This window comes from Pagrus major, chromosome 8, assembly GCF_040436345.1.
Source record: "Pagrus major chromosome 8, Pma_NU_1.0".
Classification (NCBI taxonomy): Eukaryota; Metazoa; Chordata; class Actinopteri; order Spariformes; family Sparidae; genus Pagrus; species Pagrus major.
The window spans coordinates 3,194,521-3,212,349 of NC_133222.1; the positions used below are offsets into that span (position 1 = coordinate 3,194,521).

At 43.6% G+C, this 17,829-nt stretch overlaps 1 protein-coding gene across 1 annotated transcript in view; it reads right to left on the reverse strand.

Annotated features, from left to right (window-relative positions):
* Positions 1-17,829, reverse strand: part of grm8b (glutamate receptor, metabotropic 8b) — a 117,783-nt gene that overhangs the window by 64,424 nt on the left and 35,530 nt on the right. The window contains exon 2 of the mRNA XM_073472134.1: positions 15,304-15,520. Within this exon, the coding sequence (XP_073328235.1) occupies positions 15,304-15,520 (217 nt within the window). The remainder of the gene's footprint in view (positions 1-15,303; positions 15,521-17,829) is intronic.

Here is a 17,829-nt window from a genome sequence, read left to right on the forward strand (position 1 = left end):
AAACCGGAAATTAACCCGGCCCCCATGCCCATTGGCATTTCTGTAAAACTGTAATGAGCTGACGTTCATGTCAGGAGGTGGAGGGCACGGTGACTTTACAGCTGGGTGAGACCACTGCCAAGCCAGAGACCACTGTCTGACCACTGCCGGGACAATTTTCAGCCATGTTTGTGGCGACAGAACCAGGTCAGCCAAAACGTGATCTTTTTACGAACCATAACCAAGTGATTGTTGTGTCTAACAGCTCAGAAACACCAAACTGACATCAATCATTACAGCCAACAAGCCTGCCAAATGGCTGACCACAGTTCGAGTCACACCAGTGGATGTTTTTTAGGACAGCTGTGGATATTTCGAGCCATTTCTGTGCAGTGAAAAGCGGGTGTTTTTACAGGATACCTGCGGATATTTCCATACGTTGTTGTGGCGACTAAAACCGGCTATTTCTCACAGGAAGTCAGGCCATCTCCATTCATCATCCTTGTTACCAAAACAGGTATTTTAAGCCAAACATTGGTGTTTTCGAAACCCTGACCGAGTGGTATTTGTGCCTAAACCTAAGCAGAGCATAAGCACAGCATTGTGACAAGAGAAAAATAGAAAATTTAACCAAACTTGCAACATAAAGAAACGTTCAGTTTGAACTTATCTGTGTTTTTTGCAGAAATGTACCTGACATTTATTCTGGCAATTGCGTCATCTCACGTCGCCTGCGTCTCGGCCTAAAAGCCGCACTTGAACACACCACAAATACTACCGCTGACGGCCAACTAGCTTGTACATTCTGCGCCAGCGCGAGAGGAAATAACTCTCCATACCACGAGGTGGCAGCGGTCTGTATTTGTCATTCAAGAAGCGAAAATGGAAAACTCAGGACTGCAGATACACCAACCGTGTTTTGCTGCTACTTTTTAATCAAGAATATGTCCGATAAAAAGTTGCAGATGGTCCTGGCGAAGAGCTTGAGGCAAAATATAAGGAGAAATTGCGCTAAATGGGCGATATCATCGATACGACAGCGACAGGCTTCTCTTCTCCTGCACTGATTCCCTCAGCTGAACAGCCATCAAAGTGATTTCTGTCACCGACGGGCGCCACCACCGATTCAACATGCTCAGTCAGCCGCGAAGCTGCCAAAAAGTTCAAAATAGTGCCAACGCTGTGAGACACGCTGCAAAAACTAGTGCCACAGACGCTCACTGACGGCCATGACTTTACAGGTGACTGTCCAAAACTAGAGAAATGTAAAGATGCAACATAAAGAAACTTAAACATGACCGTGTTTTCTGGAAATGTACATCGACGTCATTCATTCTGCCGAGTGAGTTGAAGTACTTGTATTGTAGATCTATCTGCATGAGCTTTGTCACTAATGTCAAGCTTATAAAAGCATGAAAGGACTCATCAGTTACAGGTCACATTTACATATTTTTAAGTTAAACTAACACAGACATTTAATTTTTTTATTTAAGGAAGCGTCTGATGTGCAAACTCTGCTCGTATGAAGTATTAATCAGAGAAAGTAAGGCAGCAAAGTTTTCTCCCCCCATTAAAGTCCACTTTGCTTCAGGTTTCAGTTTCACCTAAAAAACTCTAATGAGCTCATTTAGAGCATCATTATATGAGTAGTGAAGCAAATGAGGAGGTGAGGAGGACGGTGACGGTCCATATGGCTGCTGGCTCTGGTTCTGTCTCCCAGCCTGCCTCAACATCTGTCTAACCTGCTGACAAACAGGAGGAAATGGGACGAATAAGAGGAAAACCATCAGACCCAGAGCCGGTTCCTGGCGTGTATCGGTGCCAAGGTGCTGTGGGGGCGTTCAACGACCACGGGAAAAACACACACTCTAAAATTAAATGATGCAGAGGGGGAAGCGCCTCGTGTTCAGAATGGATTGGGTTCACTTTGGGTTTTTCTTTCTGCTCAAACCAATTCTGACCACAAAGAGTAGTTTTATATGGCTTGAGGCAACACACCCCAACATCTTGAAACTTACATCAACACACAACTATCAGCACCTTTAAGACGTTTAAATTAGAGCTGTATTTTTGTGAGCGCTCTTTAAAGGTCCGATTTGGGATGGCAGGTCGGCCACCAGTCCAGAGCGTCAGTGACGAGTTGGGAAAGAGCCTCAACAATCAACTATCTCACAGACTGAACCTTTAAACTGGCTGCTGCTTGTAAAAGGTAAATAAAATAATCAGAAGAAGATTTTTTTCTAATTTTTCTTCTTCCTTCCTTCCTACCTTCTTGCCTTTTTTTCTTTCTTTCTTTCTTTCTTTCTTGCTTCCTTCCTTATTGCCTTTCTTTCTTCCTTCCTTTCTTTCTTCCTGCCTTTCTTTCTTTGTCTTTCTTGCTTCCTTTCTACCTTCCTTTCTTTCTTTCTTTCTTGCTTCCTTCCTACCTTCCTTCCTTTCTTTCTTCCTTCCTGTCTTTCTTTCTTTCTTTCTTCAATCTGTGTACAAATAACATGAGTTTTCAATTTCTTTGGCTTCGCAGAAGACAAAAACACAGTTGTTGTAGGTGAAAGAGGCGGCAGCAACTTGAGTTAAACAGCTGGGGGAAAGAAAAAAGGAAGGTAATGTTCGATGACGCCTTCTCGCCAGAAAAACTACGCGCTCCAACAGTTTGGGCTGTTTTTGGGTCGTTATTGCTATAATAGCTTTCAGGTGGAGGAAAAAGGTTGAAGCATTTGTGAGCGTTTTGCACCACAAACCAGATAAAAATACAAAAGAAAACAAAGGGGAGAGACTCATTTCAGACGCAAACGTCACAAGCTCAGACATAAAGTCTCGTCGTCCTCCCGATCTGGTGCAGGTGGTTGAAAGCCCTGTGTTTGTTTGGCCTGTCAATCCATCCCAGCCTCGCTATGCAGACTTTCTCACTTTTCCTACGTCACCACCTAAATTTTATGCCTCCACATTGGTGATAGCCGCGGCCAGAGGCGTCGTGTTTTCAGGTTGTCCGTCCATCCATCCACCCGTCTGTCCCAATCTTGTGAACGTCTCACGAACGCCTCGAGGGAACATCTTCTAATCTGACACAAATGTCAACTTGGACTCGAGGATGACACTGATTAATGAAGATGAAGAATCACTGACCTCACAAAACACATTTCTTTATCATTACTCAACAAGTATGACAAACAAATTTACACAAATGATGAAATGAGGGTCGACTTCACTGTGACATCTCGCCATTATTCAACGCCAAAGCTCAGGAACAGACACTTGACTGGTGCAAGGAAGAATACAACTAATTTCAGTTTTCTCGATGGTATACGTAAAATGAAAAAGCAAACAACACCTTTTGATAAAACGCAAAATTACTTCAAATGTGATATTCATACGCCGTTCGGTGATACCAGGCAGTCGAAGCTCATCTTATCTTTGAAATCCCTCAAACATGATGTAAGCTACAATCTCTATAAAACTCTTGGATGCCGTTTTGTTAATTAAGGCAGACTCATTATTAATTCAACAAAATAAGGTACTAAGTGTTGACCGTGATGGATTTTCTGTCTGCTGCAGTTTCAGATCTGTGCAGGCTGACTTCTGAGGACATGTGTTGAAACCGATTGCTGCATAAAAGCAGGGAATCAAATCTAAAATCTGACGCTACGAGCAACAACTGTTGAAAACACAGATGTGCTCCTTTCATCGCCGGGTTAAGGTCAGGTTAAGGTCATGTACGTAATTCCTACACCGTGCTCCTTCATGTGAGATGATGAGCTCTGATTTCTGTGTCTTTCATCGTATTCAGAGGCTTTTTCGCTTCGTTTGAAGCCTGCAGCGTCACAGCCGTAACACTCGTTACCCTCCGTTCGTTCCAAATAACGCTGCCGCTGGATGGAGCGTCAGGGCGGCGTGGGGAGTCCGTCCTCTCGCTGTGGGAGTGGGTGATGAAATCCACAGAAACAAGCTCACGACTGTGACTCAGTCAGGACCCTTTGTGAAACTTCTCAAGGTTACTCTGTGTGTCTGTCACAGGGGGTGAACATCATTAATCTCTGTTCGGTTGAAACACAAGGAGAAACTGTCCGCTGATGAAGCAAAATCCTTTCTTTTGACACGTGACGTGTTGAAACAAGGAGTCGCTGATCATATTTCATAACACTGACACAACTCTGTTAAAGACAGTTGATCCATGTTGATGCTGGGAAACACACATCAACCCATGACCTCACATGTCAACGGTTAACGCCTGCACAGAATATATTGTGTTTTGATGCACATCCCCATAAAACTGTATCTTGTAGGAGGTTATGTTGTGCTGTAGAGCTGCTGACAGAGGCGGAGAGAAAGAACCTTTTGTCTTTCAATTCATCCTCATCATTGTTAACGAGCTCCAGATAATTGGAGAACTCAGGGTTTCCTGCAGAGAAAGAAAGGAAGGAAAGAAGGAAGGGAGGAAGCCACATCTGCTACACGTCAACCTTGGATGTATCTGTGGTTTGCAGAAACGTTATATCCTAACATTACATCCTGGAGACTGGCCTGCACGCAACGTATTGTCCCTGAATCCGTGTATGTAGATGCATACGGATCATCTTATAACGGAGAATAAATCCAAAGTGTTCTTGTTTCTGTTTGTGTGCTTCTGTCCTCTCTACAGTGAGAATAAGGTCACTGCTGTCCAAAGACAAACCTCCTGAATGAGGCTTTTCCCTCTGAGTGGAGGCGTCTCTCACCTGCACCTCACCTCACCGTGTTCGACCGACCGCCTCTAATGGACGAGCGAGTGTTGTATTTGTTCGAGGAAAGGTGAGCCGCTGACTACCGATGAGTCGCTTTGCTCCGGTAACTTTTCCTCAAGGGAGGAAACCCTCACCATGAAATATTCATCCTCTTCTCAGACTGCATGCAAAGCAGGAGGAGGAGGGAGAAAAATGCTTCTCTCCAGGAAAAAATGGAAATAAATAAAGATGACAGAGAAATTGGGAAAGTTCAGAGCAAGGAGAAAAAAGACTTCCTCCTTGAGCGGACAGAAGTAAACGGCAAAAATGAAAATCACCGACTTAACAGCGACAAGCGAGGTGAGACGGTATTTATGTCTTATACGAGCGGGAAGAGAGAAAAAGAAATAGTTTAAGGGATGAAGAAGTACAGAAGGAAAGATGGGAAGAGGATGAGGAAGTGAGAGAAAGAAGAGAAAGAAAAGCAGATTATCTCCTGCAGGCTTTCACACTTCTGAGTAGGAGGAAAAAAGACGGGAGAGTTTTTTTCCACAGCGACTGATCCGACAGAACGTCAGCGGAAAATACAACACCATCACATCCTCCGTTTAATCTGCTGCACACACACACACACACACACACACACACACTGTGCTGTATTTGACTGAAACGTGTTTGAATGCGAGGACTATCTGCCGCAGAGTTTTTCAAAGAAGAAGAAAAAGAAAGTGCTTCCTGCGACACTTTGTCTTTATTAGAACATCAAACGTTCAGCCGGAGTCACAGCAGGTAAATAAAGTCCGTCAGCTTTCCTCCGTAGCGCTTCTGTTTACCGAGACGCGACTGAAGCTCCCGTCGACGTCTGCCGTGTTTTCTAATCGCAACAACTTATGCTATTACATCTAAACTTCAGCGTTAGTTTACCAAAACTAATGGAGGAATAAAATAAGGTTAAAGCATCATTGTGTTGTTTTGGTCTTTATGCACCCGTCAGCTGTCAACTTATCTCAGCCTTTGTACAATCTTTGTCACTTATCCTGTGAGAATGAGTATAAGTGCCCAAAGGATTTGCAATTTTGAATATAAGCAGACAGGAAGATGTCGCACTATGAATTACAACAAAAAATTGGGTATTAAATATACAACAACCGTCTGGAGGTTCACTTTTGCCGACTTTCTATAAAAAAAATTGGTATCTGTTGAACAACTTTTAGCCGTAAAGTCTAGAAAAGCAAAAATAACCTGTCAAAATGTAACAATTCTCAATAATTCATTAGCAGCCCGGTCACAACGGTATAATGTTTGCAGTTCACGCTTCTGCAAACCACAGATACATCCAAGGTCGACATTTAGCAAATGTGGCGTATCAGGTTCACATTAAATGTTTATTGGCTCACTTTCACATCGGGAGGTGGCGGGAATGTAAGTGGCGTTACGACAGCCAGCACGGACACACCAGCGGATATTTTTAAGGACACCTGGGGATATCTCCAGCATGACTGTGGCAACCAAAACAGGTATTTAAAGACAAACCAGGATGTTTTCCTCATCCTAACCAAGTGGTTTTTGAGCTGAACCTAAAAAGAGCATAAGCACACTGAGAGAGAAATAGAAAATTCAGCTTTAACTCATCTGTGGTTTGGCACAAATGTACTTACAGTAGCTAGTAGCTTTAAAGGTTACAGGTTCAGGTTCGGATAGGACGGCATCTGGGTCCAGATCCAGACAACGGTCTGCTTATTTGTGAACTCGCCAGCTGCCCAGAACCCAAAATACAAGAAAAATACCTGTAGAAAAGGTATCAATTTTCCACTAACTATCCAGGCAGGGTCATTGTAAGTCCAGACGTCCCTCTCCTCTGCAACACTTTGCAGCTCCTCCTGGGGGATCCCGAGGCGTTACAAAGTGAGATGCAATTAATTATCTCTCCAGTGTTTTCTGGGTCCAGCCCAAGGTCTCCTACTCATCGGACATGCCCAGAAAATCATCCAAAGGAAAGTGGCTGAGGAGGCTTTCTGATCAGATCCACCTCACCTGGCTCCTCTCAGCACAAGTTTACTTCAGTGATAATCACTCAAAATATTTGTGATTTTATTCTCACTTGTGTCTGCGCTGCTGACGTCTACTGAAAATATTAATAACTCGCAGTTTTCACTGTGAAAGTCTACAGACATAAATGAGATACAGTGTGAAGCTGCACTTCAGCACTTGTTCTGGTTTTCTCAGCGTGTCTCAACATGGTATTTAAATGAAGTTATGCTGCTATTAATGAAACATGTTCAGCGTTTTCACCGACGTACAGACAGACTCCAGAGGCTTAAAACTGAATATTAAAAACTGCTTTTACTGTGCAAAAGCTACACGACTCCTTTTTGTTCCCAATAAAACTGAAATATAAAAAGTCTCAGATAGTAAAGCCTTCATTCATTTCTCTCAGATTCAAGCTCCTCAGATTAAAAATACAGAGAACATCAGCCTGTTTTCTAGGAAACTTTATAGTTGACTGGTTTTGTTTAGTCGTCCTGTGAGAACAGACTCAAAATCTTGCTTCATCCCTTAAATTCGCCCGTGAATTACGCCTCTTGTTGAAGGTTGTATAACCAATGACGTAATCGATGTAATTCCTTCATTGTTCTGCGGTTCTCATGTTTCCAGGTCTTAAACTTTTGAACTCCTCAGAAAATCTCCTCCAGCCATAAGCAGCTCTGATCGTCATGAACCCCTCAGCCTCAAGATGCTCGAGAGACAAACAAACTAAAGCCGGCTCGGAAACAGCCGACAAGACGCCACTGCAGCTTTTCAAACCGACACCTGCTCGCGGGTGTTGAAGATGAACATATAATCAACAGCCGCAGAGCAGAATATGAGATTCGGAGGCAGCGGAGCGACGTTTCGGTCTGATATGAGTTCAAATAAGTCATGACCCCGACGCCACGAAGGCCTCCAAATGAATTCTGGTCCAGCAGAGCGACTGCAGATCTGTCGGCATCGCAGGAACAATTACCCAAATAATGACGATAATTATTAATAATAACAGTCCAACAGGTTCTCCCTCTCTCTCTCTCTCTCTTCCTGTGTCATCCTGCTTCTTTCCAACAGTTTCTTCACTTCGCTGACTTCCTCTACCTCCTGATTCAGAAGAGAAACCTGCGTGTTGAGTCTGCACAGTGTGAGACTTTCATAGACAGAAAAAGACATCAGTGAGAGCAGATTTCCCAGCTGACAGCGGGTCCCTGAACGTATCCTGAAGCCATTTTTTCCTCCAGTGTGGTTCCTGCTGTTCATGATGTTTCCAGACTTTACAAAGTGAAAAGGTGAAAACAAAAATATCCTCAGATGAAGAGAATTAACTTCTCGAGCGTTACACCCCAAACACCTCTGGATCCATCTGTACGCGCTGCTGATTATATGTGCTGCCACAAAAAGTTGGGAAGTGAGTTAGAGAAGTCGAGAGAGTCTGGAAAGAGTATTTTTCATTTCACAGGATTACCCAGAAGGCCGTGTTTCCTCACCTCCCCCTCAAGGCTGGAACACAGTTTGTCCAAGCTGTAGGTGAGCAAACCTGTACGGGTGCTTTCATACTTATTATCTCAGTATCATTTTAATTATCTCTGTTTTTTTTATTCGTAATTTAGTTAAAATACTTTTTTTTGGTGAATCATTTCCATCCTGTTCTTGTACGTACAATTTTTAACATGTTTGATCCTTTAGATGGAGAGATAACTGTTAGCTACGTTAGCTAGCCACATGCTATCGTTGGGTCACTATAGTTCTTTCTGACTCTCCGTGCAGAACGTCTTGTGAAAGCGAGCAGTAAAGCTCCGACCTCATCGCTGGATCACAAATCAGAGAGAAGGTGACCGGTTCTGGTTCTGCTGTTTGTATACATGCAGAGCTTTTTTATGAAGCCAGCTAACCTCGCTGGTAAAAACACTGACGTGATTATCTAAATGCGGTAAACTATTAGCAATACATACAAAGTGAACTAAGTGATGTATTTTAACTTAAGTTAGGATGAAAAAGCACTGAATACTGTACAGCTGGTACCAGGAACCACTTCTGGTACCAGTTCATAGCCCATGAAGCAGATAAACTGTACGTCACACTACATTGTGCAGGTGGAGAATATGTCGTCTGATATCAGCAGATGTGAAAACATTTTGTTTTTACTGAACGTAATGCAGAAAAACACGATTTAAAATGATCACATTTCCAGTTAAGTTTACTTTTCAGTTCGGGGTAGACCAATAATCTTTATGATATTCAGCTTTTTTCTTTTAAATTATCAGTATCAGTGTTTTTTCTATCAGATTGCTGATAAAATAAACTAAGTTAAAAATGTGCTACTTTGGCTCTGATGCGACATCCTCTCACACGACGTCCCGCCCACAGCACCGCAGTATCTGATCGCTAACACGTCACAATTTATAGCCTATAAACACACTGAGTAATCTGAATCTGCAAAGTAACTAGTAACTAAATGTATCAAATAAATGTAGCAGAGAAGAACTCAAGTAAAGTACCTGAAAATTGTACTTTCATCCCTGAAAAAGCCGTACCGGTCGACCTCGGAGTTTCAGTGCATGTATGTAATTTAAGACTATGAAGTTTATTGTTAATCTGTAGTTTTGTACAGAGATCATGCTCCCCAGGGGATGAAATGACTTTGGTGATCCTTTGACTTTCCCTCTAGCGCCTCCACGAGGTTCACATTTTTGGTTTTGAGTGAAACTTCTCAACATCTTTGGATAACCCTGAAATTTGTACCTGTGGCTCTGCTTGGCCCTTTCTGACAGGGAAACACAGGACCGGTGACCCTGATGGGACCGAACACGAGTCACATGGGCTCTGAAAGCTCTGAAAGCTCATCTCTGGGAACTAATGAGAGGTCAAGATGTAAAGCGTTATGCAGTGACGGAGCTGTGTGATCATCTTTCTCTGTTTCCTGCCTGTGTTCGTTATAACAAACCCAACACAAAGCAGCTGAAAGCGTCGGCATCGGTGTTTGAGGTGGTGGCGGTGACTCAGCCCGAGCCGGCAGGAGGTCGCTGCCTCCTGGAGTTCAGACCTCGGAGGAAAACCCTGCAGCTGACGGCAGAGAGGATTCAAAGACTTCAAAGGCAAACGGACAGAAAGGATATTTAATCTAGGGTTGATAGGATTATCCAGCCGAGGAAATGATTATTTAAAGACATTTTGATATTTCCTACATATTGCTGCTGGAGTGGGATCGGGGGGGTTCAGAGGAGGAAGTTTCAGGGAGAAAAAAGAGTCGGGTCTTTTTGCAGTGATATTATGTAAATGCTCCTTTAATCAGTGCCAGCTTCTCTCTGCCAATGAGGTCACTGACTCTGCTCTCTGGGAAACTCTGCTGTCATCTGCCAGCTGGCTCGGCACGGAGCGGCTCAGCACGGCTCAGCCTGGTGGAACGAGCGAGCCACCTACGAGTCAACCCACCTGGGCTCATTACAGAAACAAACCACGAGGAAAAACCGAACTGCAGCTCCGAGACGTTTTTTTTTTCTGCAGGAAACGAGCCGCCGCAGAGCTCTGGACCAGGTGTCAACGATTGATTATGAACCGAGTCGACGCTCCGAAGCAGCTGATTGTCATCTGGAGGATGAAAAGAGGTGAGCGGGAACAAAATAATGCCCCGATGGAAGGAATCAGGATGTTGGAGGATTTAACGATGTCTGTATTTAGATGGAAACTCTAATAACGTTACAAAAAACAAATAAGATCAGATAATAATCATGACGAACGATTAATGAGTTTCTTGGCTTTAATGCAGTTTTGTTTTGTGGATTTCTGCATTAAAATGTCTAAAAACGACTTGACGACGTGTGTTGGCATTTCATGGAGCCTAAAATTACAATTATCTCAGAGGCTTTACATAATTCAAGACATAAAACATCTTCTATCCTTTAAGATATAATATGTAACACATCTGCATTAAAGGTGCAATATGTAAAAATGGCCACCTGTTGTATTCATACTCTAAACAAATGAGTGACCCCTGACTGTTAACTGCTCAGTTAGCCGTGTTAGCTAACTCGGGAGCGTTGGTGTTAACACAGGAGCCGTGGGCCGCTGGCGCTAGCTAGTTAGCATGCTAGCTTCAGTTGATATCTCTGCAACACAGCACGCAGCTGTGAACACGAGTGTTTCTTCACATTCTGTTGATAATGTTAGTTTTCTTGTGTTTTAAAGTAAAAAAAATGTACATATTGCTTCTTTTTGTGGATTTAAAATGTATCTTATTGATGCCCTGCAGTCGTCTTACAGTCAAGTGGAAAATCGAGGTGAAACGACCTCCCAGCAGCCCACGGGACCTCACGGCGACATCAGAGGTGGCGAAGAGGCTCGGCCCACCTGTCAGCTGTCTCAGAGCTCCGCCCCTGCAGGTTAACACACACCTAAACCCGCTGACGAGCTCGACTCGGAGGGGCGGTTACAGCGTTTTTCTATCCATCTGTCCCCGAGCCGCTCGGCACGCAGCCGGCAGATCTGCAGCTGTTGTCATGGAGGCAGCAATCCTGTCTGATGTCGCAGCCATCAGTGCACGTCTCTGCGGGCCTCAGGTGACAAACATCAGCAACATCTGTTCACGTCTCAGCAGCTGGATCATCACACTTACACAGGTGACACCATCAGAGGACGCTGGGGGATACCGCAGAGGTGCAGTCTCTCCTCCACTTCTTCTCTGACTCCTTACTCTCTTCTTCCTTCTTTCCTAACTCCTCATTTTTATTTATTTTGATCTCATTCTTCCATCTTTTACTTCCTTGTTTCCTCCTTTCCTTCTCTACTTCCTCTTGGTTTTTCACTGAACAGGAAGGGTACGAAAATGTAAAGTAACTAAAGCTGTCAGATAAATGTAGTGGAGTAGAAAGTACATGTTCTCTTTTGAGATGTGGTGGAGAGGAGGAGTCTAAAAAAGGGAAGCACAAGTACTTCAGATTTGTACTTGAGTGCAGTATTCATCCTATCCGGCCATATTGTGTTTTAATTGTTATCCCCACAGCAACCATGTTAACAGTCTGTCGTTCAGTGTGATAGAGAGAGGGGGGCTGAAGTGAACAGAAGGTTTGCAGATCTCTGTTTGATGTACGTTAGTGAAAAATAAGAAAATAACTGAGCTTTTTTCTTCACGTTGCTGCATGTTTTCTTCACTTTCAGCAATCTGCAGCAAGAGAAACCAGTTTCAGACGCGTGTGGCAGAAAACACAAGCAGCCCGAGCTGAACGTTGGTGGAAACTCTGGAGCAACCGGAGCCTCCTACAGCTGCTACGTGCACATCTGCTTTAACCCCTTAAAGGAGCAATTTGTAGGATATGGTCAGAGTTTTTTGTTTAGTATTAACAAAGACGTCTGTGTACTGTGTTGCAGAGATGTCTACTGAAGTTGGCATGCTAAGCTGTTAGCCCCGGCCCGTCCTGCCGCTTAATATTACTTGATAGCCTCCGTAGTTTCAGCTGGCAGATGTCGAAGCTTTTAGTGTCATAAATTAACAAAATAAAATCAGACAAATTCAACCGTACACCCTCTGAATTGGAGTTTCCCTCTTAAACTCATCGTGAAACACACTTCATTCAAACTCGACATAAACTAAACCAAACTCTCCAAAACAGTCTTGGTTTGTGTTTTCCACAGTCACCTCTGCTGTGGTGGAAATAAATCCTCAATTCAAGAGTAAGATGTTAAAAATGTTCCGGCTCCACACTTACTTACAAATTAGACCTTGGAGGCGCAAACCGATCCGATGCATCCAGAAGGATGAGCAGAAATTTTGTGAATCTTACAATCAGACCTCCTTCTGCAGACTGACACTCAACAGAGCTGTGTAGTCCTCAAAAAGCAGAACCAGAGATGCTCTTTAAATCATGTATTCTTCTTCTTCACAGTCTGGCGCCTGATGCATCTTGACTGCCGACAGTCTGGTTGGAGAAGTGTGTGTGTTATACTAGTGTAGGCTAGGTAAGGAGCTGCAACAGAGGCCTGGCGAGCTCACTTCTTTCTAACTCCAGATTATTTTAATATTTTAAACTTGTTGTCTTCACACACAGCCGGCGCTGACCTCACACAACTCGATCCGGAGGCACTAACGTTAAAGGAGGAGTACGCCCCGACACCTGCCAACAGGCTAATTATCACAGTTTCACGACGAGGCTGTTGCACACCAGGAGATTAAACACAGATTTTTTTCTTTAAAAAGTCGTCCTAATGAGTCGTTTTATGCCGTGTTGAGATAAAGTGTAAGTTAATTTAATCAAGACGACTGCATATTCAGTGACGACGTGCTTCTCTAAAATCTGCTCATTACAAGCTAATCAGCTCTAATCAATACTTCCTGTGATCATGGTGACTGTGCAGTCTGTGGTTCCTGAGAGCAGCTTCATACCATCAGACCTCTCTCCTGTTGATATAAATACATATTCGGGGCTGCTAATGAAGCCATTCCCTTGTGCAGCAGTGTGTGTGTGTGTGTGTGTGTGTGCAGAGACAGCAGCAGCGGCAGCAGAGATGAAAGCCCATTGATCCCACAGAGGAGCCACAGATGCTCTGTGCACAGCGTCTCGTTATTAATCTGAAGCCTTTAAACGCCTCGATTGCAACCATTCTTCATGATTACTGCTGCTGCTGCCATTTACACACAGATTACAGCAGTGTTTTGCAGGCACAGGTAAATATGTAGGTATTACAGCGGCTCACGGTGACACAGGGAGCGAGGGAGCGGGGCAGGCACGAGAGGAAACATCTCATTTTATTACCCGTGTTGTTGTGTTTGCGTTTTTTAATACTGTGAGGGTGAAGTCGTGGTGGAGAAGCTGGTGTGTTTGTGAGTGTGGAAGAGGAAACATGAGCTGCAACACGATGCTCATTAGAGCTCAGATACACAGTATATAATCAATACGCTGATACATCCTGATACACTGTGTTACTGAAACAGAACTCCCGACAGCTCAACTGTGTTGACATGAGAGCCCGACCCATACTGGATTTTTTTTTATCTGCAAGAATCTACTCCCACCGTACAAGGAAGCTAAGACCCTGTGGATTAAAGGGATAGTTCATGTCTTTTGATGTGAGGTTGTATGAGGTACTTATCGCCAGTCGGTGTATTACCTGCAGTAGATGACCGTCAGCTTTACCCCGTGTGGAGGAGCAGCATGTAGCATGGACAGGGAGGCAGAGCGTTGTACTGCTGTCTGCCTAAAATAAGCCTCAAACAGCCTTTTCCTTTGGCACTACATTCCCTCAAACGTACAACGTCCGTATTCCTACACAGAAGCGGAATGTAGTGCCAAAAAATGTTCAAAACATAGCGTACACTTACACAGATATATATATATTTTTTTAGGTGGCTAAAATACGTCTTGCTGCTGTTAAAGTTTCAGCAGCATAACGCTCTGCTTGCTGCACAACGAGCAGAGAGCTGCCGGTCATCCACTGCAGGCAACACTCTCACTAGGGATAAGTGCCTCATACAAACCCACATCAGAAGACCCAAACTATCACTTTAACTCTTTTTGTGATGGAAATGTCTTCACAACAACTCTATCTACTCTAACAAGAGGCTATGTGTGCGCTAAACATTTTACTTCGGATTGGTTTCTCTATGAGGGTCAGCAACATAAAAAGGAGGATGCGCTTTAAAACTCAAGCTCAGGGATGGATCGTTACGCAGTCCACAGGCATCCAGTGTGTCCAGCCTGTTAGGTGACCGTGTATTTTGCAGGTAAGTCAGGAAGTTAGCGTTAGCATGCCTCACGGCTAATGTGGCTAGTGTCTGTTGTAGAGCGACGTTGGAGGGACGGTTAAGAGACACTGACACAAATACCGTAAAATAAATGTTTGATCATATCGCCCACTCCTAATCATATAGATTACACGTCCTGCAGTCCATCACATCTGATGAAAGCACCAAGTTTCAAATCCCGGCGGGAGTGTCTGGCTTCACAACGCCTTCTTGGCTTCTTAGTTGCGGTAAAGAGGAGCCGCAGGAGACACGTCTTCGCCAAAAGCCACAACTGATAAAAAAGACAATGTCTACAAACCCAAATACAGCACGCTCCTCCCAGCTGAGATGTGTTTAGATGTGTTTAAAGTTTGATTGTTTTTTCTTCTGATCATCACTTAATGCCTCGTCTCAAGTGAGAGAAGAAAAACAGCTTCTAACCCAGAGCTCACACACACACACACACACACACACACACCGCTGATCTCCAGCATACATGTAACCCTCATGATGTTCAACACGTCTCGTACGATCTAATTAAAGTCCGAGCTCGTCTCGCTGCGATAACATTTCAATCAGGGGAGAGCCGGGTCTGATTACCTCACGGTGACCAGCCGAGGAGAAAGCATCGTCGACTTCTGCTGTAATTACATCAAGAGTCAATTACACGACCTCTCATCAACGCACAGCGAGCAGGATGTAGAGCGAGCGTTTTTACAACCGGCAGCACAGAAACCACAGAGGCTGCTCGTCCTGCAGCACTCTGCAGAGTTGTTATCTCAGGAGGAGATACTTGCAGGGTTTAATCTGATCGTCATAGTAAAACAGACTCTCAACATCTCATCACAAAGTTTTGGAAGCAGACATCCAGCTCTCGAGCTCTCCTACCTGACTCTCTCGAGATCTGGACGAAGGCCTCGACGCCGCTCTCTCCGTAGTTCCCCTCGGAGGCGAGCGTGGAGACGTAGTTCCAGCCCATCGCGGTGACGATGTCCAGCATGGCCTGAGCCTGGTAGGAGTCCGGAGGAACCACGCGGGAGAAGAAGTCGTAGCGCGTGTTGTCGCTGAGCTCCGGAGCCGTCGAGGCGTAGCTGATCTGAGGAATCTGTGGAGACACGGAGGGGTTAACTGTCAGACGGCAGCGGACACACTGTACGCACCTGAAGCCATTTTGATGACACTGAGTCAGAACGATGCAAAGTTCAAACCTGATTTCTCCAGAGTCAAACTGACACAACAGGAACGTACTGTCAGGTTTCCAGCGAGTTGACGAGGCCGTCAAGCTCGTCTTAGTTCAGTAAAAGAGAAACTTTAAATCCAGATGATGTAAAATTGTATTTTTCTGTTTATTAAGGGGAAAAAAATCATTTTATTCATAGTTTCTGGACATTTTGTGAGTTTATTTTGTTGACTTATTAGACTAAGTAGCGTACTCACTGCTTTAACAGCTCCTAGCTAAAACTACGGAGCAAAATCATCTTCCAAATAACGCTGACAGTGTTGTTTCTTCACACTTTTGACTGTTTTAAACTAAAATTCAAGCCATTTCTTACAAATTGCTCCTTTAAATGTTAAACTTGTATTATATAAAAGTCATTGAAATGAGTGAATAAGCGTATTTTCCATGTCGTACTATTCCTTTAATCACATGACTAGACACTCACCGTGATGTGGTCGCCACGATCAGATACACAAGTTCAGTACTTTGTCACTGAACATTTAGCAGGATCGTTTCATCAAACATTTCCTGATTATGTTGATTAAAAATGTGGTCAGTTCTGTTAAAACACGTTTCCTGTTGTAAATAAAAGTCATTTCAAGAGATTAAGTGAGGAAGAACGCTTCATATCAGCCATAAGAAGAAAAAACACAACGTTTTAAGATTGGAAAATAACTTTTTTTTTTCATTTTGAACGTCTGAAGTTTTTCACACAGATACTAACTGAAGGCAGGAGGGTGTTAAACATTCACAGCAGCTGCTTTGTTGAAGTGCATCCAGTGAGATGTTTAAAAGTTGTTCAGTGTCACTCCCAGACACCCTGCAGTATATTTGTTGAGATTTAAACAGATCGAGCTTGGACCTTAAATCCTGACCTTCCTCGCTCCTTCCTGTTGTTCAGCTTCCTGTCAGAGTTGAGTTAGCGAGCTCTGCTGTGTGAATTAGAGAGGCGGGCCGGGTCATAGATCCTGCAGCGGACACGCCGACAGGCCCGTCGGGGCTGGATAATGGTCCTTTAGAGAAGGATTGAAGGGCTGATTGATTTCACTTCAGTCAGAGGCCGGCGTGTTTGGACCGAGCGCCGCCGGACGCCTCATCAGGATTCACAGCGGACGAGGGAAGAAGACGGACAGCCGAGGGCCTGACAGCAATACAAATGTCACTCAGCCCGACTCGCTCGGCGACAGGCGGCAAATTAAAGGCCTGTACTGTAAATACAAATCTGTCTGAGGGCTGACGCTATCGGAGGGCTGCAGGTTGAACCATCAGGCGGGAGCTGAAGTTTATTTCTTCCAGGACTGAACACAAAGAACAGCACCGAGGTTCTGATGCTTCACTGAGTTTCTTACGTTTTAGAGACTTGAATGAATGTTTCACTGTTAATCTGATGACTGATTACTTTAGACATTCACGTCTTCTACTCGACATGAGTCTGATCTGATTTTTCATCTACAGGATGAAAAACAAACGTGTTTTCTGAACCTGCATAATGGTGATGGTTTGGTTCAGATACAAACACAATTTGATGATTTCAATAATGAGCACTTAGTTAAAGTTTTGGATTGATTATATTCATGTTTGAAAGAGCAGCTGGTAAGAAACTCCTCCTCACTCTGAGGACTAATAGTCTCATTTTTGTTGAGATGAGCGTCTCTGAGGGGAAATAACTGTATCCAAGATTTCAATCTGAAAGTCTGGAAAACACACAATGATTTAAAACATTTTAAGATAATTTATTTCTTTCATACAATCCTTTAAACATGATGAAATAAAATCTCTATCACTGGATTCCTGAGACATCACCCATTCAAGAGAAGATTCAAAATGTCTACATTAAATACAAATCAAGATATTAATTAATGCTCAATATTTAGCTGAATAGATACATAATTGTCCTTTAGACTTGTTTTCTTTTAATTATGACAGTAAATGCAGATGCAGAAAAAGGAAATTGGATTTCACTTTACTTGGTTTTAATGTAGGCGTTTAAAAAGGCCCTGTCCACATGTGGAAGGTATTTCTTTAAAACAAAGCTTTTTCTATAAGTTCAGGCCTTTCGTTCACATGTAAACAGCGTTTTAAGTCACTGACATCCTTCCAGGATGAAGATACTCAGAAACTTGACGATGACGCAGACGCACACGTTTATCGATGTTTGTGGATCCTGGATACTAGATGCTGCATCCTTTAAAGTT